This window comes from Panthera tigris, chromosome E1 (genome assembly GCF_018350195.1).
Source record: "Panthera tigris isolate Pti1 chromosome E1, P.tigris_Pti1_mat1.1, whole genome shotgun sequence".
NCBI lineage: Eukaryota > Metazoa > Chordata > Mammalia > Carnivora > Felidae > Panthera > Panthera tigris.
The window spans coordinates 10,822,562-10,849,072 of record NC_056673.1 but is presented as its reverse complement, the minus strand read 5'-3'; the positions used below and the strand labels follow the sequence as shown (position 1 = coordinate 10,849,072).

At 57.7% G+C, this 26,511-nt stretch overlaps 1 protein-coding gene across 2 annotated transcripts; it reads right to left on the bottom strand.

Annotated features, from left to right (window-relative positions):
- Positions 1 to 40: 40 nt before the first annotated feature.
- On the bottom strand, positions 41 to 25,828 carry LOC102954649 (GRB2 related adaptor protein). 2 transcript variants are annotated; one of them, XM_007080762.3, is made up of 6 exons: positions 25,554 to 25,828; positions 16,793 to 16,890; positions 12,661 to 12,783; positions 3,226 to 3,394; positions 1,250 to 1,423; positions 41 to 551 (listed from the first exon to the last, which is right to left on the bottom strand). In XM_007080762.3, the coding sequence occupies exons 1-6, from the start codon at positions 25,629 to 25,631 to the stop codon at positions 468 to 470; spliced, it is 726 nt and encodes a 241-aa protein (XP_007080824.2). In that variant the 5' UTR covers positions 25,632 to 25,828; the 3' UTR covers positions 41 to 467. The 2 variants fall into 2 exon arrangements, with proteins under 2 accessions (XP_007080824.2, XP_042821861.1); XM_042965927.1 differs by having other exon boundaries at positions 42 to 1,423; positions 25,554 to 25,826.
- Positions 25,829 to 26,511: the final 683 nt, after the last annotated feature.

Sequence of the window (26,511 nt, the reverse complement as noted above, 5' to 3'; positions counted from 1 at the left end):
ATGAGGTTTCCGATCGACATCCTTATACTCATTTTCTTGTTTTTATTTTGAATACACGGGCCCAGGTCAGGAGCAGCTCGGGGCTTGAAGGGTCTCCAGACGGCCCTGGGCAGAGGGGAGTCCCCCTCCCTGGACTCCTGCCTCCCATCCCAGCTGCTCCTGGCTGCCACGAGGCCGTCCCCTCCCTCCCTCCCCGCTCCCTGCCCCTTCCACCATCAGCCTGGCATTCGAAGCACTTTCGGAGCCCCGTTTCATGCTTCCTGCCCCCCAAAGTGCCCAGGCCCTGGTCAGGGGCTAGTCAGTACCGGCTGCTGGTGGCACATTCCATGCGGACGCCCCGCCGGTGCTCAGGCCAGTGTCCCATCCCAGATGCTGTTAGACCTCAAAGTCCGGCGGTGGCCCTGGCCTCCCGCCTGGCCTGTAGCTTCCCTGAGCTCCGGGAACCCCAGTCCGGGCAGAAGTTGGGCCTAAACAGAGAAGGCCAGAGCAGCCAGGTCCCCCAAGTGGCTGTGCCCGGGGCCTGCCCTCGGAGCTTGTCCATCGTGTCGGGCCTATGGGAGAGGGACAGCTGCCTGTTTCTTTCATCCCTGCACTCCCCTCCCGCAGGCCCTCCCCAAAGTGTCTGTGGTGGGGTGAGGGTGTTGGACACCCAAGTGGGGCCTGAAGTCGTCAGGGGGCTGCTGAGAAGTTAGTCTCCACCTGGAGTCTGTCCATCGGTCCAGGTCAATGTGCATGCAGTCCCCTTGCCTGTCCCTCACCTCTAAGCCACTTTCCCGGTAGCCAGAACACCTCAAGAGGCCATCTGAGGGTGGGCAGGGAGGCCCAGAAGATGGTCAGCCCCAGGTGAACCCGTCCCCCATGCTTCCTCGGGTAGAGCCCCCAAATACAAGAGCCCCGAGACCGCGGCCATTGATGGTTGGAGTGAGTGGGGCTTCTGTCCCCCTGCCCCGTGACACCATGCAGCTGGCAGCCAACAGGAAGAGGCCAGCAGGAAGCTCTGGGAGCTCCCCCTGCCTGGTGGGCACTGAACATCGCAGCGGTCCTCGGGCACCGAGGCCCCGTCTCCGTTTGTATGAAGCAGCGGGAGCCCGGGCCTGGCAGTGAGGAGGTCCACGTTCCAGTGAGGCTGAGCCCCGTGGGACCCCGGGACGGGGCGTCCGCGTCCTCTCTGGGGACCTCAGTGTCTGGTGGGCGGATGGCCTGCTGGCTCTGCCCCCGCCCCGGGCCCCCACCCCGGTCACAGTTGTACCGGCTGGACGCAGCTCCGTGGGAAGAAGCCCACGCGTCCGCAGAACCGGCCCCGCCACCAGTGGGGGTCCAGGCGCTCCAGGACCTCGATGATGTCACCGCGGTGGAAGCTGAGCTGTGAGGGGTCCTGGGCCGAGAAGTCAAACTGGGCCTGGGCAAAGCAGGCCCGGGGGCCCTGCGAGGGGAGGAGGTGGTTAGTGGGGGTTTTCAGGAGGCCCCAACAAGAGAAGTGATTTGCTGTGGGTGGGAGGGCAGAATTGAGCTTGGACTCTGTTCTCACTCCAAGTCTACGCCACCCTCTCCACAGACCAACACCACTGTCCTGGCCACAGGAACAGGCCTTGTAAGCTGTAAAGTGGTGCATAGCTAAGAACAGAGTTTACCGCTGCGCCCTTGACCGAGCTTCGAGGGAGAGGATGTCACTCAGGGCCGCTCCCAGCTCTCAGGCCTGGGTTCCTGTCCTATCTATACCCCGAGGTGACCTCGGGTAAGTCCCCACCCTCGTGGGACTTAGTTCCCCCCCCCCCGCCCCCCCCCCCGCAAATGGCGGGCGGACAAGAGCTCTCTGCAGGCACGTCAGCCTGTCGCCGTGTCCTGGCCCTACCGGTCCCACCAGCATCTCTGTTCTGAGCCTGCGGAATCTTATCCAGGATGGGTGATAGGATCAGTGGACAGGCTGTAATTAGCGGCTCTCTGCCCAGGAAGTAGGAGGCGGCATGGGTCCTAGGGGACTGAGCCAGCTCTGGAGTTCTCCCACAGGGTGGGTGCCCCCAGGGCCCAGGCCAGAGCGAGGCAGTGGTGGGGGGGGCGGCGGTGTGGGGAGCCCTCAGCCAGCTCCACACTGGCTCCCTCACATTCTCCAAGGGCAGACCTGGCCCACGGCGGTGAAGGGGAGAGGTTGCAGGAGGTCTGGGACAGAGGCCTGGCGGGGGGAGGGGGAGGGGGAGGGAAGGTGGCTCAGACAGAGAGCTCGCCACCGACCCAGCCCCAGGATCAGATTTAAGAGGCCCGGCAGCTTCCTGGAGGCCCAGAGTGCATGAATGGGGGTCTCCCGAGGCACCGTTTGACCCTCCTGGCACATGAGAGGGGAAACCGAGGCCCAGTTGAGGAACGGACGAAGGTCACGCGTGGTGGGGGTCTAGGGACAGGCAGGACTGGAGCTTCTCTGTAGCAGTCCGTCAGCCTCCCCTCTCCCCCGCCCCAGGCTATGCTCCCTGGTTCCCCTGCAGAGCCCAGGCTCAACTGGGCCGTCCCAGGGTCCTGACCTCTAGCCCCAGGCCTTGCCGAACCCCCCCTCCCAGAGGAAACAGCACACCGGGGCTAATAACCCTGTTGGCTGCTATCATCATTCTGATGAGAGCGAGGGCTGGTCCTAGGGGCCCCTTGATGAAAGGGCTGGCTAGCAAATTGCTGTTCTTGCGAGGACCAGTGGCGGCTGGGTACCCACCCCCCACTACACACACACACACACACACACACACACCCTGAGCCCAGCCAGGCCCTCACCCACGAGCGCTCACACTGCCTCCACCCCACCCAACACCAGCTCCTCGGGGCCAGAACCCCGGACTGAGCCTACGCAGTGGGTGGTCTTGGGTGCGCCTCAGTTTCCTCACCTGGGCAATGGCCAGATGAGGACCCCAGCATACTAAGCCCAGCTCAGCGCACACGGCACCCAGTAGGCTCGGCAGGTGTCTGTACCTTCATTCACGCAAATTCACACCGAGTGCCTACTGTGACCCACGCACTGCGCCAGGAGCTGAGAACAAGCCAGACACTGGTGGCCCCGCGTCACATCCGTTCTCTTCCTTCCTTTCCTTTCCCTCTCCGTCCCCACCCTTGCGTGTCTCACCGCAGTGCCACCAGAGTCGGACTCTAGAGCCTGGGCTGGATGCGGGGCTGCCGGTGGGGGTGGGGGGTGGCCAGACCCGGCAGGTGTCCCGGCCCCCCGCGGAGGCTCACGTGGGGGGGCCCTACCTTGAGCAGGGGCTCCTCATCCCGCAGGAAAACCTGCCGCTGCTTGGCGATGGTGGTGGTGCGGTAGAAGTCGACCAGCTCATTCAGGGAGTTGAACTTCTCTTCCCACAGGTAGTACTTGCCCGAGGCCTCGCGCAGCACCTTGAAGTGCTGTACCTGGTCGCCGTAGCTAGCGGAGAGGGGCAGCCTCAGCGGGGCCCGGGGACCCCCCCTTCTGCCTCCCCCTGGAAGCTCGCCCCTCTCAGCCCTGGTTGAGACCCGCAGTCGGGGGAGAAGGCGCAGGGCGGGAGGGCAGGTCGACGTGAGACCTTAGGCAGGTCACTGAACTTCTCTAAACCTCAGCTTCTGGATAATGGTAGCACCTTCCTTCTGGAAAAGGGTTCAGAAAATGCTGCCTGTGGCTAATTGGCAGCATTGAACGGGTTCCTCTCGGAGGAGGGGGTTGCCTGGGTGGCTCAGTCGGTTGAGCGTCCGACTCTTGATTTCGGCTCAGATCGTGGGCTCATGGTCCGTGGGTTCAAGCCCCGACTCGTGCTCTGTGCTGACAGTGCAGAGCCTGCTTGGGATTCTCTGCCCTTCTTCCCCACTCATTCTCTCTCTCTCTCTCTCTCTCTCAAAATAAATAAACTTTAAAAATAAATAAATCAATAAACGGCCTTCTCTTCTCACATCTCTTCAATATGCCCCTCAGACGTGACAATCTCCCCTAGCCCCCTCCCGGCCCTCCCGGTCCCACGAAGAGTGAGTCCTCAGACCATGCTGACTCAGACCAAAGCCTGCAGGTGGGAGAGGAGCTCAGGTGTGTCGGATGCTTCATGTCTCTATGTGCCCCCTACCTCAAGAACCTTCTATGGCTCCCCATTGCCCTCGGGAGAAAATCTTAACACCTCGGACTCGAGATCTGGCTCTGATTACCTGCCCAGCCTCACCTCCTTCATACGCTTCATATACTCTCTTCCCGCACACAGCATGTCCCATAGGCCAGGACAGGCCATGATGGACTGGGACCAGAGGTGGGGCCAGCGTTAGGACAATGGGCAGCACAAACCACTGCGGTTCCCCTCCCTTCTGCAAGGGTGGCCGGCCCCACCACGTGGTCCAGGAGGTGCAAACCGAGCCCTTTGTACGGTGGGGGAAACTGAGGCCCCGAGTGCAAACCGTGACCCCCCCCCAGGGTCACACGCGGCAACAGAAACCGGAGCTGGGGCCACATCCAAGCTCCCACGTGTGAAGCGTCATTCTAGCATGCTCCCCTGCTGGTTCTCGTCGTACGGCAATAGCAATAATCATAATTCTAATTGTGATACGGGGAACATCGCAGACCTTGTCAGCCCCAGTCCAGGACTGCTACTGCACCACGTTGTTCCCTGGGCTGTGATCCCCAGGAGGCCTTCCCTCTCATCCTCTGGGCCTGGCCAAAAGACCACGGCCACCCTTCCTTGCTCCGGTCAGCTCACCTGGGCCTCTGGGCCTCGGCCTCCTCACCTGCCCAACGGGGGGCGCTGATGCACTCCCCGGAGGGGGGTTGCAGGAGGCGGGGGAATCTGCTGGGAGAACACAGCAGAACCCCGGCTCCCCAGCAGAAAGAAGCCAGCTTAGGAACCTGCCCGTGGAAGGGCTTCCTGCCCAGGTGGCTGGTGGAGCTGAGAGCCCAGAAGGCCTGGGACCCGTGGTTCCTCCAGCATCAGTCCTGGGGCGGGTGCGCTGCTCGGTTGAAGGTTTAAGATTAAAGACTGAAGATAATTGTTTAAGGTGAATCTGTTCTGTTCGTGTGTTGGGAGTGGGGGGGGGGGTGGGCAAAGTGGGATGCCTCCCACCCTGCCCATGTTAAGGGGTCCAAACCACACAGAATCTCTCTCTCCACTCCAACATACCTCCCCTCCAAGCCTTTGCATACACAGTTTTCTCCAAATTCTTCTCGAGTCAAGCTCCTACTCATGCCTCAAAGCCCAGGTAAAATGGCCCAAGCTCAGTCAGAGTCAGAGGTCTCCCTGGGTTCCTCAGCCCCTTGTACGGCCTTCTTCTGACCCACTGCACAGAATGGCTTGCATACTACACACCGAAAAGGCAGGGAGGCCGGAGTGGGCCCTGAGGGCTAGCCCAGCTGGGAGAGGCTAGACCCAGGGACTAGAGCGTCAAGGCCCAAGGCTTAAATGCTCATCAGGTGCGTTGTTCTTGAAACCCTCTCCTGTCCGGTCCGCTCTGAGCTGTGATTCCAGCCCTCCAGGTGTCCTGACCCTGAAATAGACCCGACACCCTCTCTAAGACACATCCAGATCTCAGGGCAGCTTAGCTCCAAGGCGAGCCAGTTCTGGGACCGGGTGGAGCAGTGATCCCCAGACCCGAGACAAAGGCGCTCATCAGCAAGCATTGTTCCCAGGTGACTAAGCCGCTCATGCTGTCGGCCGGCCGACATGCATGCCCGTGTTCCTGGGATGGAACTAGGGCGGGCAGGCGGACGGTGCCTCCTGCCCTGTCTGGTCTGCCACAGCCTCCCAGAGGCCACACGCTCCCCTTGAGGCAGCCTCTAAGCCCTATGACTCCCTAGTGTCCGGTCCCTGCGAGATCAGGTTTTCCCCGGGTCCCTAGACTTTGGCAGGGGTGTTCGGGGAGGAGTGTCTCTCCCAGCAGCGGAGTGAGGCAACCCGAAGCCGGGCAAGTGAGAAACCAGGAAACGGACCCCAAGGACTCCATGTCATATCTGGGCCACCTGGTGCAGAGGCAGGAGGAGGAACCTGGGGTAAGGACGGCCCCTCCCCTTTGGGTAAGGGGACAGATAAGGGGGTAGTAGCTGTGAAAATGATCTCCAGGGGGAGCCCAGGTGGCTCAGTCAGTGAAGCGTCCAACTTTCGGACTTCAGCTCAGGTCCTGATCTCACGGTTCATGGGTTCGAGCCCCACATCGGGCTCTGTGCTGACAGCTCAGAGCCTGGAGCCTGCTTCAGATTCTATGTCTCCCTCTCTCTCTGCCCCTTCCCCACTTGTGATCCGTCTCTCTCCCTCTCTCTCTAAAATTAAAATAAACATTAAACATTAGAAAAAGAAAGAAAGAAAGAAAGAAAGAAAGAAAGAAAGAAAGAAAGAAAGAAAAAGAAAATGACCTCGACCCCAACGGACCACAACTTTGAACTTTTTGGTGCTTGGAGGTTACCTTCAGTTACCAGGAAAGTTATCAGGAACAAAGCATTCCCTGATCACACAGGACGATCGGCGAGCAGAGAAGAGGAGATGAGACAGGAAAGGGACAAGGGACCCAGGAATTCTAGAACCTTCCAATCTGAGAATTGGGAGAATTCTCAAATCTGGGATGCTTGCGTGTTCCAGCCCCTCACCTGTGTGTGGTGCATAGTAGGTCCTCAGTAAATGACGGGCCTTGTCCCTTCTCCCACCTGGTCCAACCTTCCTGTTCTGTAGTGAGGAGAGCAGGACCCAGAAAGGAGAGAGGCCTGCCCACAGCCAGGGGCGGCCATGTAAGCCAGGCGTGGCCCCTCCTGATCAGTGATCACGCTTGTCTGAGGCTGAGCAGGGCCACTTCCATCGGGTGGCCCCAAGGACTCAGCATCTGGGGCAGTCTCCCTCTCTCTAGCCAGCTTATCTTCCAGCCTCGTGGGGCCCTTGCTAGTGATCTCCCCAGGAACACCTTCCCTTTCCTCTGTGGTCTTGGCCTTAGCCATCCTTCAAGGCCAGGGTGGAGCCTTGAGGTGTTTGAGAACCCTTTAGACCGTCTGTGGACTCTCCCTCCCTCCCCCCGGCCCAGGGGAGCTGCAGGGCACATAGGGGGTTCCATGTCTGACTCCAGATGACCCCCGAACTGGGCAGGGGGGATGGCTTGAGTGCAGACAGCCGTGCCCTGTGAGCCCTGCTGAGCTGGAGGCGGGAAGGGCGGCCAGGAAGGGGTCTCGACCTGGGCGAGGCCAGAGGAGGGGCCATGTGGAGCTGGTCCACAACAGTGGGCAGTGCCCACGGTGTTTGTGTGAGTGTCCTGGCCTGCGTGTGCCTGGTGTCCGTGTCTCTCGTGTCTAGGGGTGTGGGGGGGAGGGGGAGGTCTCTCTCTCTCTCTGCTCCGTGAGTGCGACTGTATGACTGTATGTGTGAGTCCCTTTCTTTGCAGCCGTGGGTGTGTTTGTCTCTGTGTGTGACCCCCACACCCGCCCACTGTGGGCGGGGTGGGGGGAACGAGGGGCAGGGCCTGGCCTCTGGGCTGTAACAAAAGCCTCAAGGACCAACTGAGTCCTGATGCTCGCAACAGCCTGTCCTGCCCGGCTGGTTTTTCTGGCCTGGTGGCAGCAGCAAAGGGACAGTGGCAGCAGCAAAGGGACAGGATAAACAAGGCTGGGGTAAGGTCAGGAGCCCCAGGACTGCCCCGGCTGGGGCCTGTGGGCCCTCCGGGGCAGAGGTCTGGGTGCTCACCCCCACCAGGTGATCTCCGTTAGGCATGGCCCTTCTCTAGCCTCAGAAAAGGGCTGGGGCGGAATACACGTGCCGCAGCAGACATGAAATCGAACCAAGGGGACCTTGGCAGGGACCCCTGGGTCTTTGGGACTCAGGAAAGGTGGGTCTGTCAGGGCGCAGAGGGTCAATGGGCACTTGCTCTGCTCTTCCTTGCTGTGTGACCTTGGGTAAGTTACTGCACTTCTCTGGGCCCCCGTTTCCTGCCAGTGGGGTTTCTGGGGATCACTTCTTCTCTGTCTTTGCCTGCAAAGTATTGCACCCTCCACCTTCTGCTACCATTTCTTTCCTGCTTCACTTCCCCAAGAGCCTTTATCATCTTCCAAGATTTTATATAATTTGTATAACTGTTTCCTGTCTGTCACCCCAGTAGAAATGGGTGCCCGAAGGACAGGGAGCTTTGTCCTATTTTGTTCATGGCCGAATCCCAAGCACCTGGGACAAGGCCTGGCACACAGTAGGTACTCGGTGACCAGAGCAAACATACGTGCATTGACTCCAGGGCGCTTCCGGCCTGAACGGAAGCAAAATGCCTCGCTTGGGAGCAACCTGCCGTTTAAGGCGGAGAAGTCCACCGCAGGCTGGCTGGGAGTGTGGGACAAAAGCGACACAGCCCAGGCACTGCGCCCCAGCCTTGGTCCCTGGCTTGCTGCCTGCCAGCTCAGACATGCCCCTGGAAGTGGTGGCGGACGGCCCTTTGTAAATTCACAAAGGGCAGTCAGCCGTGGCCGCTCTCGCTCCGAGAGGCAGCCCAGGCCCATAAACCCCACCTCTGACAGCTTTATGGGGCTTGGCGTGAGCATGCGGGAGATGCCACGTGGAATGGGGTCAGAGTCCCCGAGAGCCAAGCCGATGCAGGCGGAAATGCTCTCACACCTGAACCTGCACAGCTGTCACTTTGCTGGATGGCCATCGAGTCACTGGACTTCACAACCTGGGGGTTGCTGTCTCTATGATGTAGATGAGGCCGTTACAGCCAAGAGAAAGCCAGGACCTGCCCGGGGGCACGGGGTGGGGGGGGGGGTACGGGAAGCGAAGTCAGGACGAAAACTGGGTTCCCTGCCACTCTGTCACTGCCCCTTCTCTAGTAGCCCTGGGTTCGTGGGACAGGGGGCTGGGAAGCAGTGTGGCCCTTAGAAGGTAATATAATAACTAGTATAACTTGCATTTTTGGAGCACTTACTAACTGAGGCTCAGAGGGTAATTTGCCCAGGGTTATACAGCTAGTATCAGAGCTGAGATTCTGGCTCAAAAGCCCACACTCCCAGCCATATACGCCCTCTGAGTCTCAGTTTCCAACTCTAATCCCTGCCCTGTGATCCTCCAAGGGCCACTGAAAGGCCCCCGGGAGAGACAATGGACCAGGAATGGGAGGAGGACCTGGGAGGCGTGGCTCAGCTGGGATGAAACTGGGGGGTGGAGGACGCCACCTGGTGACGCTGTGCACAAACCACAGCTAGCTGAGCCCTGGAAGCTCCTTCTGGTTCTGACCTGGGGGGGGGGGGGGAGAGGGGGAGGGGGGCTCGGCCAGGATGCCCTGGGGGACGTGCGGAAGGGCATGTGCTAGGATTTCTCCGAAAGATGCTCCCAGGCCTTTTCCCAGGATGTGGGTGCTGGCTCCCCTGCTCAACAACTACTTCCTAGTACTGCCTGTCTCCCCTCCTGGTCGGACTTGTTGCTATCCAAACCCACCCCTGCCCCACCCCAACTCCGGGTCCAACAGGCTAGTCCCTGTGCCTGACATGCCTCTCCTCTCTTTGTACACCAAACTCCTACTCGGGCTTCAGGGCCCAGCTCAGATATCACCTCCTTCACCCTGTGGAAAGTGTCCCCTGTCTCTGAATTGCTGGTTTTATTCATTCATCGTGGAGACGCCTGGGCCAGGCTGTGTCTACATTCCCACCACACTCCTTGGTTTGACTCCTCTCTCTGTCCCACTCTGTGGTTCTCTCTCTCTCTCTCTCTCCCCCCCTCCCTCTCTCTTCTCTTTTCTCTCTCTCTCTCTCTTACTTACACACACACACACACACAGAGCAGCGTCTGAACCTGCACCAGCCGGGCTGCACTTACAAAGAATCGCCAGAAGAGGGCAGTGCATGGAGGTGTGATTTGATCACAGAGGAGGGAGAGGCAGGGTGGGGGTTGGCAGGGCCACCACCTCCCCTCAGCTCCAGCTGCAGAAGCTGTCCGGCTGAGTCCCCTGTGCCCCTGCTTTGCTGGGTGATCTTGGGCTTTTGAACTGATTCCAGGAGCCCCTCGAAGCTGGACCAGCCCACCTGGTGGCGCCATTCCCAGCTGACCAGGCCCTTGGCCAGCCAGCACACGGAAAATTTCCATTTCCTGCTTTTGCACGGATCCTGGGGAGTGGAGGCTGAGCTGTGGAAGTGGGAAGTGACCCAGGGGGCACTCCAGATGCCCACGACCGTCCTGGGGCGGGGGGCGGGGTGGTGGATCAGAGCTAAGAACTCACAGCATCCCCCCCACCCCCATACACATGCACACTGACAGTGCTCCCATTAAAAAAAACTTTTTTAAAGACTTATTTGTTTGGGGGAGACAGATAGATGGCGTGCAAGCAGGAGAGGGGCAGAGAGAGAGAGAGATACAGAATTTGAAGCAGGCTCCAGGCTCTGAGCTGTCAGCACAGAGCCCGACATGGGGCTCGAACCCACAGACCGGGAGATCATGACCTGAGCTGAAGTCGGACGCCCAACCGACTGAGCCACCCAGGCGCCTTAACAGTGCTCCCATTTTTAAGATGGGGAAATAGAGGCTCAAAGAGGGCCAGAGCCATTCCCATCCCCTGGGATAACCGGTCTGTTCCCTGGAGGTCAAGGACGGAAGGGAAGTAAAAGGAACTGGCCGGCTGCTTGCATAGCTTGGAGGGGATCAGGTAAGTGCCGAGAACTCTCGCGATGTTGGGTCATTTTTACACACATGCCCCAGCAGCCTCCCTGTCCGTGTCTTTCTTTCTCTGCTTCTTTGGGATTCCCCGGACCCCAGCGCCCTGTCACACTCCCCCCCCCAGCCCCCACATTAACCAACAAAGTGGCCCCGTGTTCATTTATCCTTTGGACAATCAAGCCATTGGCCGTGAACCAACCCAGTCCCGGGAGAACGGCCTCCTAGGGGCCACACTGCCAAGCTCCAGGGTCCGCTGCTTGTTCCCTCCCTCCCGCTGGCAACCTTGCCACCCCAATACCGCGGTCAGTGACAGGAAAAGCTGGCACCGTGGGCGCCTCCCGCGGAGACCCTGACAGTCGGCATCTTGCTGGGGGCCCTGACTTCGCAGATCCACACCACTCCCCTCCCCGGTCGCTTTTCATGTCCTCAGCCCCCTCCAGAGTCCCAGATACCGCCACCTCCGGCCTGGCTCCTCACTGGCCTCCAAGTGCTCTGCTTACTCCCAACCATCCCTCCTCCTCATAGCAGCCGGAGGGATCTGCCAAAAAATGGAAGCCAATCACATCGCCCCCTGCTCAAGACCCTCCATGGCTCCCTACTGCTCCCAGAGAAAACTCCCGGTCAGGACCCGTCAGCTCCATCTCTTTGACCACATCCCTCATCCTCTCCCCCTTTGCTTCTCTGCTCTTATCACACCACCTCCTGTGGACTCCAACACGGCCCAGGTGCATTCCTACCCCAGGGCCTTTGCATTTGCTGTTCCCTCTGCGTAGAAGTCTCTCCTCCCAGGTCCTCATTCCTGGAGACCTGGGCAGCCTCCACTTCCAAGTTCAGATCTTTGTTCAAATGCTACCTTTGGGGCGCCTGGGTGGCTCTGACGGTTAAGCGTCCGACTTCGGCTCAGGTCACGATCTCGTGGTTTGTGAGTTCGAGCCCCGCGTCGGGCTCTGTGCTGACAGCTCAGAGCTTGGAGCCTGCTTTGGATTCTGTGCATCTCCCTCCCTCTCTCTCCCCAACTCATGCTCGGTCTCTGCCTCTCTCTCAAAAATAAACATTTAAAAACATACTACCTCTTCAGAGAGGCCATCTCTGACCACCTTGGCTCCTGCTCTATTCCTTTGCTTCCTTGTATGCTGTCTGTCTCTCCCACCAGGACATAAACCCATCAGGGCAGCAACTTTGGGTTTTTTTTACCGTCATTTCCCCAGCTTCTAGAATAGCCTGGCACAGGACATGTAGCTCAACAAAATATTCCTTGAATTTATGCATCTATGTCCTACTGTCCCAGGTCCTGAGAATAGGAAACACAGAGACCAGACCCCTTCGCCCCCGATGCCTGTTCCTGTTTCTACCTTCCAGCCTGGATTCCTCCATGGCCCTAGTTGTGGCCTTTGGGATTGGGTTCTGCGCTCCCCAGAGACTGCCACATCATGCCCGAGGAGCTGCTGGTCACAAAGCCAGACCCTCCCATCACGGCGACCCTGCTTCAATGTCAGGCAGTATTCCAATCGCTCTGAATATATTGACTCAAAATATATATATATATTGACTCATATATTCCTTGCAATTACTCAATTCACATCAGAGGAAGCAGGCACAGAGAAGTTAAGTGACTTGCCCAAGGTCACACAGCCAGGAAAGGGCAGAACTAGAACCTGAACCCAAGCAGCCTGGCCCCACAGTCCCTCATCTCAATCACGGCACCATATGGTGGCACCCTGCCCACACCACATCCTGGACATCTGCCCTGGGTGTCTCGATGCTTCTCCCGCCCCGAGTGGCTTCCATTACATCAAACCCTGGCATCCTTCTTCCTCCGCTCATGATGAGTCTATGATGGCTCCCTACTGCCCAGAGAATAATGTCCACAGACCCTTCGCGCCGGGACTTGAGGCCTTGCAGGCAGCCCCGACCCCCTTTCCAAGCATATTCCCACCACTCTGGACCACACGCCGGGGTGCGTGTCATTCCCTGCCCCCCCGCCCCCCACCAGACAGTGACCTGCTTCCAGGTTCTGGCTGTTCCTCCCTCAGGGAGACCTCTCTCCACCCTTCTCCGCGCTCCCCCATGGGTCAGAACTCACTTCACGGAGACAGAGAACTCCCCTGGGGAGCTCTCACTCTCCCGGATCAGGAAGGCTCCCAGGTGGTTCCGCTTCATCAGAATCTCTTCGGCCAGTTGCCGGGAAATCCTGCCCGAGTACCACCTGCAGAGAGAGGGGACAAGTGAGGGCAGTGGGGAGGCCAGGCTACCCCTTCCCCATGTGCCGGGCCTCCAACATCGCGGATCCTCACGGCGGTCCCGAGACACAGGAGATGTGATTGCACCCATGTCATAGATGAGGAGCCCGAGGCTCAGAATCGCACAGCAACGAACCCAAGGGTACACGCCATGGCAGGCAGGAGTGGGGACCCGATCCCGGCGTTCTGGCTCCTGAGCCCAAGCCAGGCAAACATATTATGAAATGAGAAATTATGAAAGGAGAAAAATCAAAATTTAGGGCACCTCGACCTGGCCAACCCCAGCTGAGCTCTTCTGTTTTAGATGAGAGATTCTGAAAAGTGAAAAAAAAAAAAAAAAAAAAAAAAAAAGAGGAGAAAACGGAGGGCAAAAGCACTAAGAGTTTCCCTGCACCCATTTCACAGATGCACGGACTGAGGCCGCCTGGACTTTTGCTCACAGGTCCAAGTCCCTTTTCTAGCTGACCAAATAGAACTGGGTAATGCAGAAGTGGTTGGTAGATGCTTAGAGTCCTGCAAGACCCCCACTGCCCCTCTGCCCCCAGTACCTGGAGACAAAAGGCTGGGGCTCAGCTTCTCTGCCAGGCCTGCCCATCTCGCCGTGTGGCCCACGCAGCCCCGGCCTCTTTGGGCCTTGCCCACCCTTGTAGCGTCCAGGTGGTTTCTGGCTGGGCCCTTTCTTGTTCAGCTGGGGAAACTGAGGCCCAGAGCAGCCAGAGTCTCATGGTGGCACCACGGCCAACCCCGGGTGGGGTCCAGAGACTCCGTCCCTTGTCAAGCTTCCCTTCCCTCTTTCAGCAAATGTTTCCTGAGTCTGAGTTTGGCACCGGGGGCGGATGTGAGGTGGGACTTTTCCTGTTGTGTCAGGATGTTGACGAGCCCTCGAAGCCCAGAGCCAGGGCGATAGGTGGAGCGGCAGCTGCCGGTGGTGTCCCACCGCATCCCCACCGTCCCCGCCGTCCCCGCACGGGGCTGGGCCAAATGCGAACACCAGGGTTCGGCCCCGGGGCTTTTTTTCTGGCGACTAACACAGGCCTGTGTGCAGGGTAGACCGAGCCCCCGGAACATTCTCTGAGACGAGCAGGTGGACACTCACCTCCCTGCCCCGATGGAACACTCTGGGGTGCCTGTGTCACGTCCTCTCCCTCTGGTGCCCCTCCTGTCTGTTGCCGCCGTCAGCGGCCGTGTGGACGGCACAGCCCTACTTACCCTGCCCGCCTCCCGCTCCAAAAGAAAGTTCTCGTCCTCCCACTGCGGCTCAGGTGCTGCTTCTGAGGAAACCACACCCAGAAGCGAGGCTTAGCCTACTGCTGTCCCCAGACTGGTGGGGACCCCGAGCCCATCTCACGGTGGATTTCCTGGGAGGGGAGGCAGTGAAGACGGCTGCTGAGTGTGGGGGCTCAAGGCCACCATCTGGAAAGCTCGGCCCGGGTCCCCGGAGTTCGGGAGGCTGAGCTGGGAGGCCGCGGCCCCCAGCAGGACACAGGTGCAGGCACCGTTCAGGAGCAGGGGCCCAGTGGGGCCCTGAGTGGGCGTTTCCTGAGGGCTCGGGTGTCTCCAAAGAACCCACAAAACCCCATAGGAGGCGTCAGTGTGTGGGCGGCCGTCACCCTCAAAGGCTTCGGCAACCACACCCTCTGAGGAGGCCAGCCCTGCCCCCCGTCAGGAGAAGGCAGGGCTGGTCCTCAGGTGGCTTGAAGGACGGGGTGCGGGACAAGCACTTCCCGAAGCCCCCAGAATCCAGCTGTCTCCACTGTCTGCCCTGGAGAGATTGCAGGCGCCTCAGCTGCTGTGAAATGGCTCACGCCCCTCCCCGCACAGCACTCGCTTAGGCCTGTCTGCTGCCCTCCCTGGCAAACTTCTACTGTAACTTCCAGGCCCAGCGGACCATGCCCTTCCTCTGGGAAGCCCTCCCTGACGGCCGCCACGGGCACACGGCCGGGTGGGTGCCTCTGGGGCCCCTGGTCGGTATCACGGTTCCCCCAGGGGCTCCCCGGGCAGGCAGGGGAGACAGTGGGGGTGCTCAGGGAAGGAGTGGGGCTGGTGTAGGATGAGGCCTTCTGGGACCCCAGCCCGCCCCAGCCCTCCCCAGCCCTCCCCCTCCCCTTCCCCCCCCACCCGGGGGCCCGACGGGCTGAGTCAGATGCCGAGTTTCCCCACCGCTATTTTGGGGCCAGGGAAGGTGCTGAGGTTAGCCAAGAACACATCTGGGCATGACCTGGTGGGTGGGTTGGGGGCCTCACCCCTGTCCCTGCTCTGTCCCAGATGTAGGTGGCTAGAACTGACCCCCGGGACCCCAAGGGCCTCAGACACGGGGACCCTCCATGGCTTCCAACAGGTGTGGTCTTGTCTCAGCCACCAGCGTCACCCAGATAGGCCTGGCCCTGCACCGAAATCTTGGGTCAGCAAATGCAAGCTTCTCTTCAGGGCTCCTCAGCAGCTTTGTGCCTTCCGGGCTTCTGGCCTTCACCAGGCCATTTCCTCCCCCTGGCGGCCTCTCTCTGACCCACCGGCCCACGGTGGTCACTCCTGCCTGTGTCCTCCATTGGCTTATGGATTCCCCGGGACACCTGGCATTTCTCTCTCTCTCTCTCTCCCCTCGTGTTCTCCCTTTATTGACCGAAAGACTATAAGGCCAGAGGGACAGATACCTGCCCACAGGGCCACCGCAGGGCCTGGATGTCATAGCTGCAGCCCAGGGTGTCGGCTAGAGGCAGCGGCCTCTGCGTGGGGAGGCTGGGGATGCCTGGAACCCAGGCAGGGTAGCTGGGGATGTGGGTGGGATGGGGCCTTGCCTGCACAGGAAGCCGGAGGTGGTAGCAGCTTGGAAATAACTCGAAGGCAGGCAGATAAAGAGGAAATACCCTCCAGTTCCCACCCTGACCCTGCACTGCCCTCCCCTGCTAACTCACCGTCACACACACCTCATGGCTTCCAGTCTGTCCCCTCCAGCCTGCACGGCCCTGTCACACGCCTCCACCTGTGACAGGGTCCCTCCCCTGCTCAGCCATCGCCACGCTCCCCACCACCGTGAGCCTGGCATCTGAGGCCCTCCTGCCACGGGCTCTTCCTCATTGTCCTGTCTGTCCCCTCTTCCAGGAATGCCTTCCTCTTCTGCTGCTTAGCTAACTCCTACACACCCTTCAAAACCCCATTCATTGTCACCTCTTCTGAGGAGCCTTCCCCAGTTACCTCAATGCTGACGGCCTTCCCATCTCGTGCTTTCTTTATGACCTGTTGCTCCCACAGGATGGGGCTGCTCCAACCCCAGCATCTCATCATGTGTCTCTGGCATCACCCAGCCAGGCCCCCTGGGGCTGCGGCTAGTGTTTGACGAGTGACTGAGTGAGGGGCCTACCTCCACCATCATCTCAGCCATATCCAGTCGGTTTTTCATAGGTTCTCGGCCACTTGGGCCTGTTCTGGGGCCGGGGTCGGCCCCGGCCCTTCTCAGGGCAGCAGCTTGGGAGGCCACCTGCTGAGGGCGTGCTGGGAGCTTCCCTGGGCCAGCAGGTCCCAGGTCCCAGGATGCCTGGCCCCACACATGACACCCACTCTTAAAGAGAGCTCTAGAATCCTCTGCAGATTGAAGCCTCGGCCCTTCTTGTATTACAGGTAAGGAAACTGAGGCATAGAGACAGCAGGACCTGCCAGAGACCCCACCAGCTGTCTGAGAGCCCGGGGCCCTGTCCCCTTCAGCACTCTCCTGGGCGTTCTCTGGTGTTCCAGGCCCTCAGGGGCGTGGCCTGGGCTGGCCCTGACCCTGCCACCACTTTGGTCCTCGAATCTCTGTCCTCTGCCCCTGCTAAGCATAGACACTGATGACTAGAAGCCAGGGGCGTGCTTAAGGGGTGCCCTTCGGGCAGCTCGGCTCGGCCTGGGCCAGGCCAGGTGAGGACACTTGACTGCAGGGTCTGGGGCCGCCTTGAGGGTAGGGCCGGGGCAGGGGGCGGGGCGGGGGGGGCAGCCACTCACGGGTGGGGCTTGACGCGGATGTAGTTCTTGGGAATAAAGCCCTCAGCACCTCGCAGCTCAGCCTTGTACCAGTTCTGATCATCTTCCATGTTCAGGATCTGCGGGCGGGAGGGACAACGGTCACTTGCTTACCAAAGAGGCACGGCTGCCACCAGCTGAGGTCTCGCCGCTCAAGGACCCCAGGTGGGCATCACCCATGCCAGCCCAGGACCCACTTCACAGGGGAGGGTTGGGGACCTGCCCCAGTTCACGAGGGCCGTGTCTGATTTCAGGGCCCGGGACAGCCTGTCCCCAAGAGGGTCACAGACTCCCCAGGTTGGACAGCTGGGGACCCAGTGAGGTTTTGGTGCGTTGAACTTCAGGGGGGCCGGAGCTGGACTCCCAGGCAGATCTGGGGGGGCAGATCTGGGGTGCCTCAGTTCCTGAGCTGTGCCCCTGAACATGGGGTTTCTGTAGCATTTGCATGCCGTGTACCGAGCCATGGGGTGAAGGTCGGAGGGACCCTGGAAGGTCGGGGAGCCCCAGCCTGAGCTCAGCGCCTACCGGTGGTCACCTGGGGTCACTTACACTTAAACAACCCTTATAATCTGAGTTCAGGGGTGACAATGCAGGGTGGTGGGGATTCAGGCACCAGAGAGCAAAATAAAGGAGGTCTTTGGGCTGAGACGTGGCCGAGGCCTGGCCTGCCCAGGTCACATGGGCTCCTCGTCCATGGCGTGAGATCTCTGCAGCCCCACAGGTGGGTCGAGAGGAACTGAAACAGCCCGAGTCGGGCTGGTAGTTACAGTGGATGAGCAACCAAGCGGCCGCAGGGAGGAACAGTATGTACAGAATGAATCTTGGGGCCCCTTCCTCCTTTCCCCGGGGCAAGCCTTCCGTGGGACAGCTCATCACCAAAGGCTATTTCACAGATGGGGACACCGAGGCCCAGAGGTGGGGGGCGAGCAAGGCCACCCAGCAGCGGGGAGGCAGAGCCCATACAGCAAGCCAGGACTCTGGGGCCTGGGGTTCCTGGCTCAGCTGGTCTGGGGGGACCCTGGCCCACTGGTTTTTACCTCCACTCTACCTCCCATTTGTGCCTGGACCCAAGGCCAAGGGGGCATCGCTCCTGTCAGTCCTGGAGCAGATGCGCACATCGGCTCAATCCTAGTGGGTATTTGTTGAGAGAAAAAAAAAACATCAGATATAGAAGAGCATGCTACCATGGGGGCATTGCAGGTGCAAAGGGCCGGGGGGCAGGCAGACGCAAGGGCATCGACTTAGTTCCATTTTGCCAGGAAGAGCTGGGATTTGCTGCCTTGGGCCCAGGCCGTGCAGGCAGGCACCCCCTTGTCTGTCTGCCAGGCTCCGTTGACTCCTTCCTTCCTGAGTCTGTAGCCTGGGCAAGGTCAGCAGCCCCGGGGACAGACGGAAGCAGGTGGCTGACTCAGGAAAACTTTTGCTGAAAACAAAACAAAAATAATTCCCCAACTTAATGGGAGAATTAAAGCCTGTGGGCTGTCTTCCATGGCCACAGATTCAAGGAAGATGCCCTGGAGCCTGGGGCTGGGCTACTCCGTCTGCTTCCGACTCTCTCTCTAGTCTTGGCATCAGTTTTCTCATCTGTGATGTTCTCATTAGCTACATTAGCTGAATTCTTTTTTTTTTTTTAGTTAATTTATTTATTTTGAGAGAGAGAGAGTGCGTGCGAGGGAGGGGCAGAGAGAGAGAGAGGGAGAGAGAGAATCCCAAACCAGGGACAGCACAGAGCCTGATGCGGGGCTCAGACTCACGAACCACGGGATCATGACCCGAGCCGAAATCCAGAATTGGACCCTTAAGCGACCGAGCCACCCAGGTGCCCCAGATTGGCTGAATTCTTGCCGTTAAAATTGTCCAAAAGCTACAGACCCTCTGGGCCATGAAAACTGACACCAAGGAGACAGATCAGCTCCTCCCTGGTGAAATTCACACCTTGGCTTGCCCCCGGCCTTTACCCCCATGGGTGTGCTCCACCCAGGACACTGTCCTACCCCAAGGTCCCCAGCCAGGGAATTCACTCATCAGTTATTTCCTGAGCACCTGCTGTGTGCCAGATACCATGCAAAGTCCTAGAGAGACAGCAGGGAACAAGCTTACATTGTGGGCAGAGGCGGACAATAAAGAAGGAAGGAAACAACTGAACAGGTACCTTAAATTAGTGGCAAGTGCTCTGAAATAGATCGAGGATGTCTGGTTGAGGGCAGGCAGATTGTCAACAGGGGACAGATGGGGGTGGTCCAGAAAACCCTCCCTGAAGAGGTGATATGCGAACGGAGACCCCGGTTACAGGAAGGAACCGGATGTGAGAAAATGCGGGGAACGGTGTCCAAGTCAGAGGGAACAGCCAGTGCAGGGGGCCCTGAGGTGGTAGCAAGCCCTGCTCTCGGAACCGAGAGGAGTCCAGAGGGTCTGGAGTTGACTCAGGAGGGCAGAACTGTGAGGAGAAGTGGGGAAGGCCAGCCAGGCAAGAGCACGTAGGGCTTGTATGCCACAGGAAGCAGTTCAGATTTTCCTTTAAAAGCCAAGAGAAGGGGCGCCCAGGTGGCTCAGTCCATTAAGCATCCAGCTCTTGATTTCGGCTCAGGTCATGACTTCACCGTCTGTGGGATCGAGCCCCACGTCGGGCTCTGTGCTGACAGTGCAGAGCCTGCTTGGGATTCTCTCTCTCTCTCTCTCTCTCTCTGCCCCTCTCCTGCTCGTGCTCTCACTCTTTCTCTCAAAATAAATAAATTTAAACTTAAAAAAAAAAAAATAAAAGCCAAGAGAAGCCAGGGAGGGGCAGCAGGGGAGGCTCAGGCTCTGAGTTATGGCCACCGTGTGGAGACTGGGGAGGCTAGGAGCAGAGGCAGGTGGGGCAGTGAGGAGCTTGTGCACCTGCCCGGGGTCGGGGGAGGCCTGGAGGAGGAGGGCAGTCGGGGAGGGGGTGTGGAGGGGCGGTCAGGTTCCAGATAGGTTTCGGCAGAGTCGCTGACAGGACTCAACGACCGGCCGGGTACGAGACAGTTGGGGAGCAGCCAGGACAACTCGAGGGGGTTGGGCCGAGTGCTGGCAGGCTGCCACGGGAATGGCTGTCGGGGAGCAGGTTAGAGGGCTCAGGGTTGTCGGCATTGGGTCCGAGGTGCCATCGACCTTGTCTCTGGAGATGCCGAGGAGGCTGTGGGCTCCCCGAGTCTGGGTCTTGGGGGCCGGGTCATCCGTGGAGAGATGGGGGCGAAGCCACCACCCGGCCCCCCTCCTTCAGCTGGGAACAGTGGGGTCCTGTGCACCCGGACGTGCCCAGCCAACCGGGGAGGATGCTTTGTTCCAGGAAGTGATGTCTGGGTGTGTCCAGTGTGGGTCTATGTGCCACCCAGGTCTCTTCCAAGACCAGAGCTCAGATGTTCTCATCTTGGGCTCCCAGAGGCTGGGATCTGCCTGTGGGCACTTCTGGGACAGGGCCTGGCCCTCAGGGGCGCTCAGGAAGCACCGGTTGGAAGGATCAACGGGATGGCTCCAGGAGCTGCGCCCCGGGAGAAGGGGGCACACAGGGTGACATCATGCTCACGATTTTACAGTTGCACAGAGGAAGGGCTCCGCAAGAGTGAGGGGGGTGAGGCACCTCGGGAGCAAAACTTAAGGGGGCCCCAAGAAACTCGGGAATCGGGGTAAAGAATGTTTTAAGACAGTATGTTAAAAAAATAAAAGCCAGGCAGAAACTCTGAGTATGTTCGTTAGTTAATAACGTGCATAGAGGAGAACAGACGATCCCATTGCAATAACTCAAAATCACTTGGACACAGAGGACAGTCAGTCTGAAATTTGAAATGGACAGTGAACCATTACAAACCAGCTGTGGTTATTATATATTTAGAGACGGTGTCTAATCTGCCCCCTGCCCACCCTGTCCCCTCCACTTTGTCCTCTCTGGTGTCCCCTAATACACTTTGTCACAGTCGTGGGGGAAAAAATGGCATGGGGTTCATAATGTAAGATGTTACGGATAGGGAGAGATGGGTCCAGATGCCACTGTACTGTCTCCTCGATTTTCGTGTGAATCTGAAGCTGTTCTGGGGGGTCCTGGGTGGCTCAGCCGGTTAAGCACCAACTTCAGCTCAGGTCATGATCTCCCGGTTCGTGAGTTCGAGCCCCGCATCCGGTTCTGTGCTGTCAGTGCAAAGCCGGCTTCAGATCCTCTCTCTGCCCCTCCCGGCCCCTGCCTCTCTCTCTCAAAAATAAATAAACATTAAAAAAAAAAAGAAAAGAAAAGAAAAGAAAACTTCTAAGGAGTGCCTGGGTGGCTCAGTCGGTTAAGCGTCCGACTTTGGCTCAAGTCATGATCTCACAGTTTGTGAGTTCGAGTGCTGTGTGGGGCTCTGTGCTGACAGCTCAGAGCCTGGAGCCTGTTTCACATTCTGTGTCTCCTTCTCTCTCTGCTCCCTCACCGGCTCTGTCTCTGGCTCCCTCTGTCTCTCAAAAATGAATAAATGTTAAGAAATTTCTTTAAAAAGAAAAAATTTCTGGGGGTGCCTGGGTGGCTCAGTCGGTTAGGAGTCTGACTGTTGGTTTCAGCTCAGGTCACGATCTCACGGTTTGTGGGTTCGAGCCCCGCACTGGGCTCCGTGCGAATGGTGTGGAGCCTGGAGCCTGCTTCAGGTTCCATGTCTCCCTCTCTCTCTGCCCTTCCCCGGCTAGCGCTCTGTGTCTCAAAAATAAATTAACGTTAAAAAGTAAAAAAAAAAAAAAAAAAACTTCTGAGAAATAAAGTCTGTTTAAAAGCTAACACAAAAATAGGGGCGCCTGGGTGGCGCAGTCGGTTGAGCGTCCGACTTCAGCCAGGTCACGATCTTGCGGTCCGTGAGTTCGAGCCCCGCGTCAGGCTCTGGGCTGATGGCTCGGAGCCTGGAGCCTGTTTCCGATTCTGTGTCTCCCTCTCTCTCTGCCCCTCCCCCGTTCATGCTCTGTCTCTCTCTGTCCCAAAAATAAATAAAAAACGTTGAAAAAAAAATTAAAATAAAATAAAAAAAATAAATAAATAAATAAAAGCTAACACAAAAATAAATAAAAAACCAACAAAATAAAGCTAATACAAAAAAAAAAAATCCATCCAAATCCGAAATAAATAAATGTGACCTTGCACCTGCACAACCGTGAACGTGCTATCCCACCGCCTCAGCTGGCCCTCGAAGGAATGCTTGCTCGTTGCAGAACATGTGAGATGTGCAGAAAAAGCATGAAACGCCCTCCCCAAAGAGCATTTTCAGGACTGCGTAATATTTGGCACTAAGCCGGTAACGCAGGTTAATTTCACACTGCAGACGCTTTTGCCAACGTGCCCCACCTCTCACCTGCTCTATTTTTCCCTATACACCTTCCCCATCTGACAAACTCTGTGTTTTCCTTCTTTATCTGGTTTGTGGCCCACGTCTGCCACCAGAATACCAGCTGCGTGAGCAGCGACTGTGCCCGTTTTCTCCTTGCTGAGTCTCCAGGGCGGAGAATGGGACCAGGGACACACTGAGTGCTCCCTGAGTCCTTAATGAGAGAACACACATACATCTCTGATTACATCTCGGGTTCCCAGAGGCAGAATTTCTGGCTCACACACATGGATATTTTTACGGCTTTTTATATGTTTCCCAAGTTCCCATCAAAATGATCGTCACTTTACCCTGTCCACCTCCCACATGTAAAAGTGCATGTTTTCTCACATCCTCAACAAACTTGGAGATTCTTTTTAAAATAAAAGTTCACTGGTCTGGCAAATGGGGAACGATTACTTGGTTTAAGGCGCACGTCTTTTGTTATTGGTGAAATTGGGCACTTACTTGCTTACGTTGCTTCTTCGGCAATTTTCCCATTCATATCCTTTGCCCATTTTTCTATTATGCTGTTTGTGATTTTCTTGTTGATTTATAAGAGCTCTTTACATATTAAGGACATTAATATCTTGTCTTTTTTTTTTTAAGGTTAAGCCACCTTCATTTCTTACTTAGTGGACTGCAAGAGCCCCTTCCTGCTTCCATTCCTGTCCCCTCTGTTATCTTTTCAAAACGTAAACTCGATCCAGTCTTTGTCCCTACTGAAAACTCTTCCGTGAGTATGCCTCAAATTTGGAATGAAATACAAATCCTTCACAGGTCCTAATTCCTGCTTACCTCCCAACATCACCCTTACCCTGTGATTCTCTTCCCTCATTGCACTTCAGCCACAGACCTTTCTTTCAACTCTTCAAACACACTGACACGGTCCTGCCTCAGGGCCTTTGCACCAGCTGTTCCCTCCCACCTGCTGCTCTCTTCCCCCGGCTCTTTGCATGGCTGGTTCCAACTCATCCTTCAGGTCTCAGCTAAGGTGTTACCTCTTTTTTTTTTTTTTTTTTTGTAAGTTCTATGCCCAATGTGGGGCTCCAACTCATGACCTGAGATCAAGAATCTCATGTTCTGTTGACTGAGCCAGCCAGGCACCCCTAGATGTTCCCTCTTTTGAGAGACTGTCCTGACGACCCCACCTAAAGCTGTCCCATTGTCCCCTCCCACCCACTGGCCCTCTGCATTTCATCTCCCTCAGTTGATTTCTTCAATCCATTTATCACCTCCTGGTGTCACTCACTCTCTGGAATGTCAGCTCCAGGAGGGCAGGGACTTTGCCTTGTTCCATTGCTACACCCTCAGCACTTAGGACAATGCCTAAGTATGTGCTCCACAGCTTGACAAGTGTTTGTGGAAGGAAGGAAGGAAGGAAGGAAGGAAGGAAGGGGAGAAAAGGCCACTCTTTCCGTTGCCTGGCATTCCTCCATCGTTCTTTGAGCTTGAAAGGTCCCCTCGTCAGTCTCTGTGGACATGAGGGATGCCCAAGTTTCAGCTAACGCTTTAATCCTTCCTTCCTTCTTCCCTGCAACATTCCCCATGTCTTACTAAGAGGCTACTGCATGCCAGGCACCGTTTCACGTCCTGGTGCCCTGGTGTGGTCCCTGTCCTCATGAGCTCATGAGCTCACTCGCTCCTGCCTTAACCAGAACTTCTGGTAAAAGAAACACACCAGGAGTCGGCTGACGCTTTAGCAGAAGTTAGCGGGGAAACTTGACTGACATGGGGGTGGGGGTCGCGGGCACAGGAATCTGGGAGGAAAGTGGAGATTTCACAGCCTTTGCTGCGGTCGCTTGGGGGACGCCCACTGATCCCCATCCACTGCTGGCTGGTCACTCTGAGCCTCAGCTGGAGCCCAGCACCCACCTCATTCCTATTTCCTCCCTGTCCTGCTCCCCTCCAAGCCCTACATCTGGGTCTACAGACCCCAAACTGCTCTCAGATTAGTAAGATCTCTCAACTAGATATGATTCTCACCAAAGGTCTCATACCCTGGCTATAGGTGGTGCTGGTGCTAAGCCTGCCCCCGTCCCCACATGGCCACGTGTCCCCGGGGCCCCCAGCCGGCACCTCAGGTGGACCTGAGGGCAGGCATCCCAGCATAGAGAGGAAGGGAGCCCCCTAAGGGGACACTGTTCCTCTTGGGGAGCGTCATGAGCTCCCCAAACCCCAGCCCAGACCCACGGGGACAGAATGAAGGTTCCAGAGGCAAAGGACGTAGGTGCACCCCACATTTGGCCCCATGCCGAGCAAGTCGTGTCACCTCCCTGTGCCTCAGTTTAGTCACCTGTGAAAGGGGGCACTGATTCTCCCCACCTCGGCAGCTTAACTGGGACGTTAGTGTGCTTTGCTGAGCTCGGGACCTGGCTCTGGTGGGGTGTCAACAAATGGGCATTCCTGTCCCCTCCTCTTGTGCTTGAAGCTTGGGGCCAAGAGCGGGGCCCAGCAGGGGGGAGAGACACCCCGTCTAATGGCCGCTGCTCCAGTGTGGAGACTGAGGCCCAGGGAGGGGGCAGTGACTTCCTTAACATACGTCAGCGGGACTCCAGTGCCTAAATCTTGGCATGGCCGCTTCTGAATCTGGCCCCTGACCTCTGCTTGCATATGCAGACTTATAAGCAGGGACGTTGCCAGAGACAGCGCCCACAAACCCGTCGGCCCGGACCACCTTAGAGGGCTGCGATGTGCATCAAAAGGGGAACCTGGGTTGGCTCAGTCGGTTGTCTGTCTGCCTCCTGATTTTGGCTCAAGTCATGATCCCAGGGTTGTGGAATGGAGCCTGCTTAAGATTTTCTCTCTCTCTCTCTCTCTCCCTCTGCCCCTCTCCCCTGCTCGCACACGTGCTCTCTCGCTCTCTCTCTAAAATCAAAGATAAACAATAAAAACTAAAAAAAGAAAAGGGGGGGCAGACAAGGAGACACAAGCTGTGGTAGGACTCTCCTTTCCCTTTTCTCCACACTGCTGGGAAGCTCATTCTTACACTTCGGGCACATTTCTTTCAGCCCCAGGAGGTTAGTGTGCCCACGCGATTCTTTCCTAAGAGCTTTTCTGTCCTTCCCTCCCTCCCTCCCTCCTTTCAGCTGTCTTTTCAAATTCTTCGCCCGGAAAACTGGGTGTTGAACCAACCCCTGCCAGGCACTATGGTAACGTCTCCTTGAACCCTCACAACAGCCCCCAAAGGACGGGTCCTAATTAATTATCCCCCCATTTCCTAGATGAGGAAACTGAGGCTCAGAGGAAGCAAGTGGCTTGTCCAGAATCACAATAACTGGGGAAGCTGGGCCCGTCCTCCTGTAGAAGCTGGACTCTGTTTGGGGGGCTGTCCCGGGCCCTCATTCTTAACCCCCCCCCCCCATTCCACGTGTGACCAACTCGGCACATCCCGGCCACCCTACCTTGAGCGTGTCCCCCTTGTTGAAGGCCAGCTCATCACTCTCCGTGGCCTGGAAGCTGTACAGGGCCACGGACTCCATCCCGCTGTCCCCAGGCCCCGGCAGCTGGGCTCAGAGCAGGGTCAGAGCTTCCTGCTTCCTCTGCAGTCGAGGACCCGTCTTCCTTTGTTTTGAGAGCGCGTTTTTCTTTTGAGGCTTCCCCTGAGGGAGGAGAAACAGGAAGCAGACATGTCACAGAACACAGAGAGCCTCTGCCTCAGGCCCCAAAGGCCAGGTAGGGCTCTTGGGGAGTCCCCGGGGAGCCCCGGGAGTGGATCCTCTCTTTGGCCCAAGTCACAGACGAGATACGGAGGTTTCCAGAGAAGTGACCCCAAAGCCGCCCTGGCAGCTCGGGCATCGCATCTCAAGGTCCCAATCACCCCCACCAACTTGCCGATCTGCCCTGCACATTATGTAAAGCCCAGTGCCCCTCAGGACTCCCCAGTGCCTGCTACGTCAACCCCAAGCTCCTTGCCTGACATTCAAGGCCCTTCCAAGCCACGACCCCCATCCCCCACCACACTCCTCTCCAGACCCACCCTTTGTTATCTCCTTTCCCCGTAAACAAACACTGGGCCCCTGCCCTAGTAGGGGGGTACACACCCCTCTTCCATTCCCCAGGCCTTTTGCACATGCATGTCCCTTTGCAGGGTCCTCTCTTCCACTTTGTCTTCCCGGGAGACTCCTACACGTACGTCAAAGCCCAATCCGGAAGGTGCCCCTTCCGGTTCAAATGCCGGGCTGTGCGATTGAGATCCTAAGGTCAAAGAGAACTGCAAATAAGTCTTGGCCTTCCCTTAGTAGGTGTGTTATGGGCTGTGGCACCAGTGCAGCAATTCCGGAACAAGTGAGTGAGTATTGTGGGAAGGAGCATAAATGGATAAATACGATGGTATTGTTTAGTACCCAGGTTCTCTCCAGG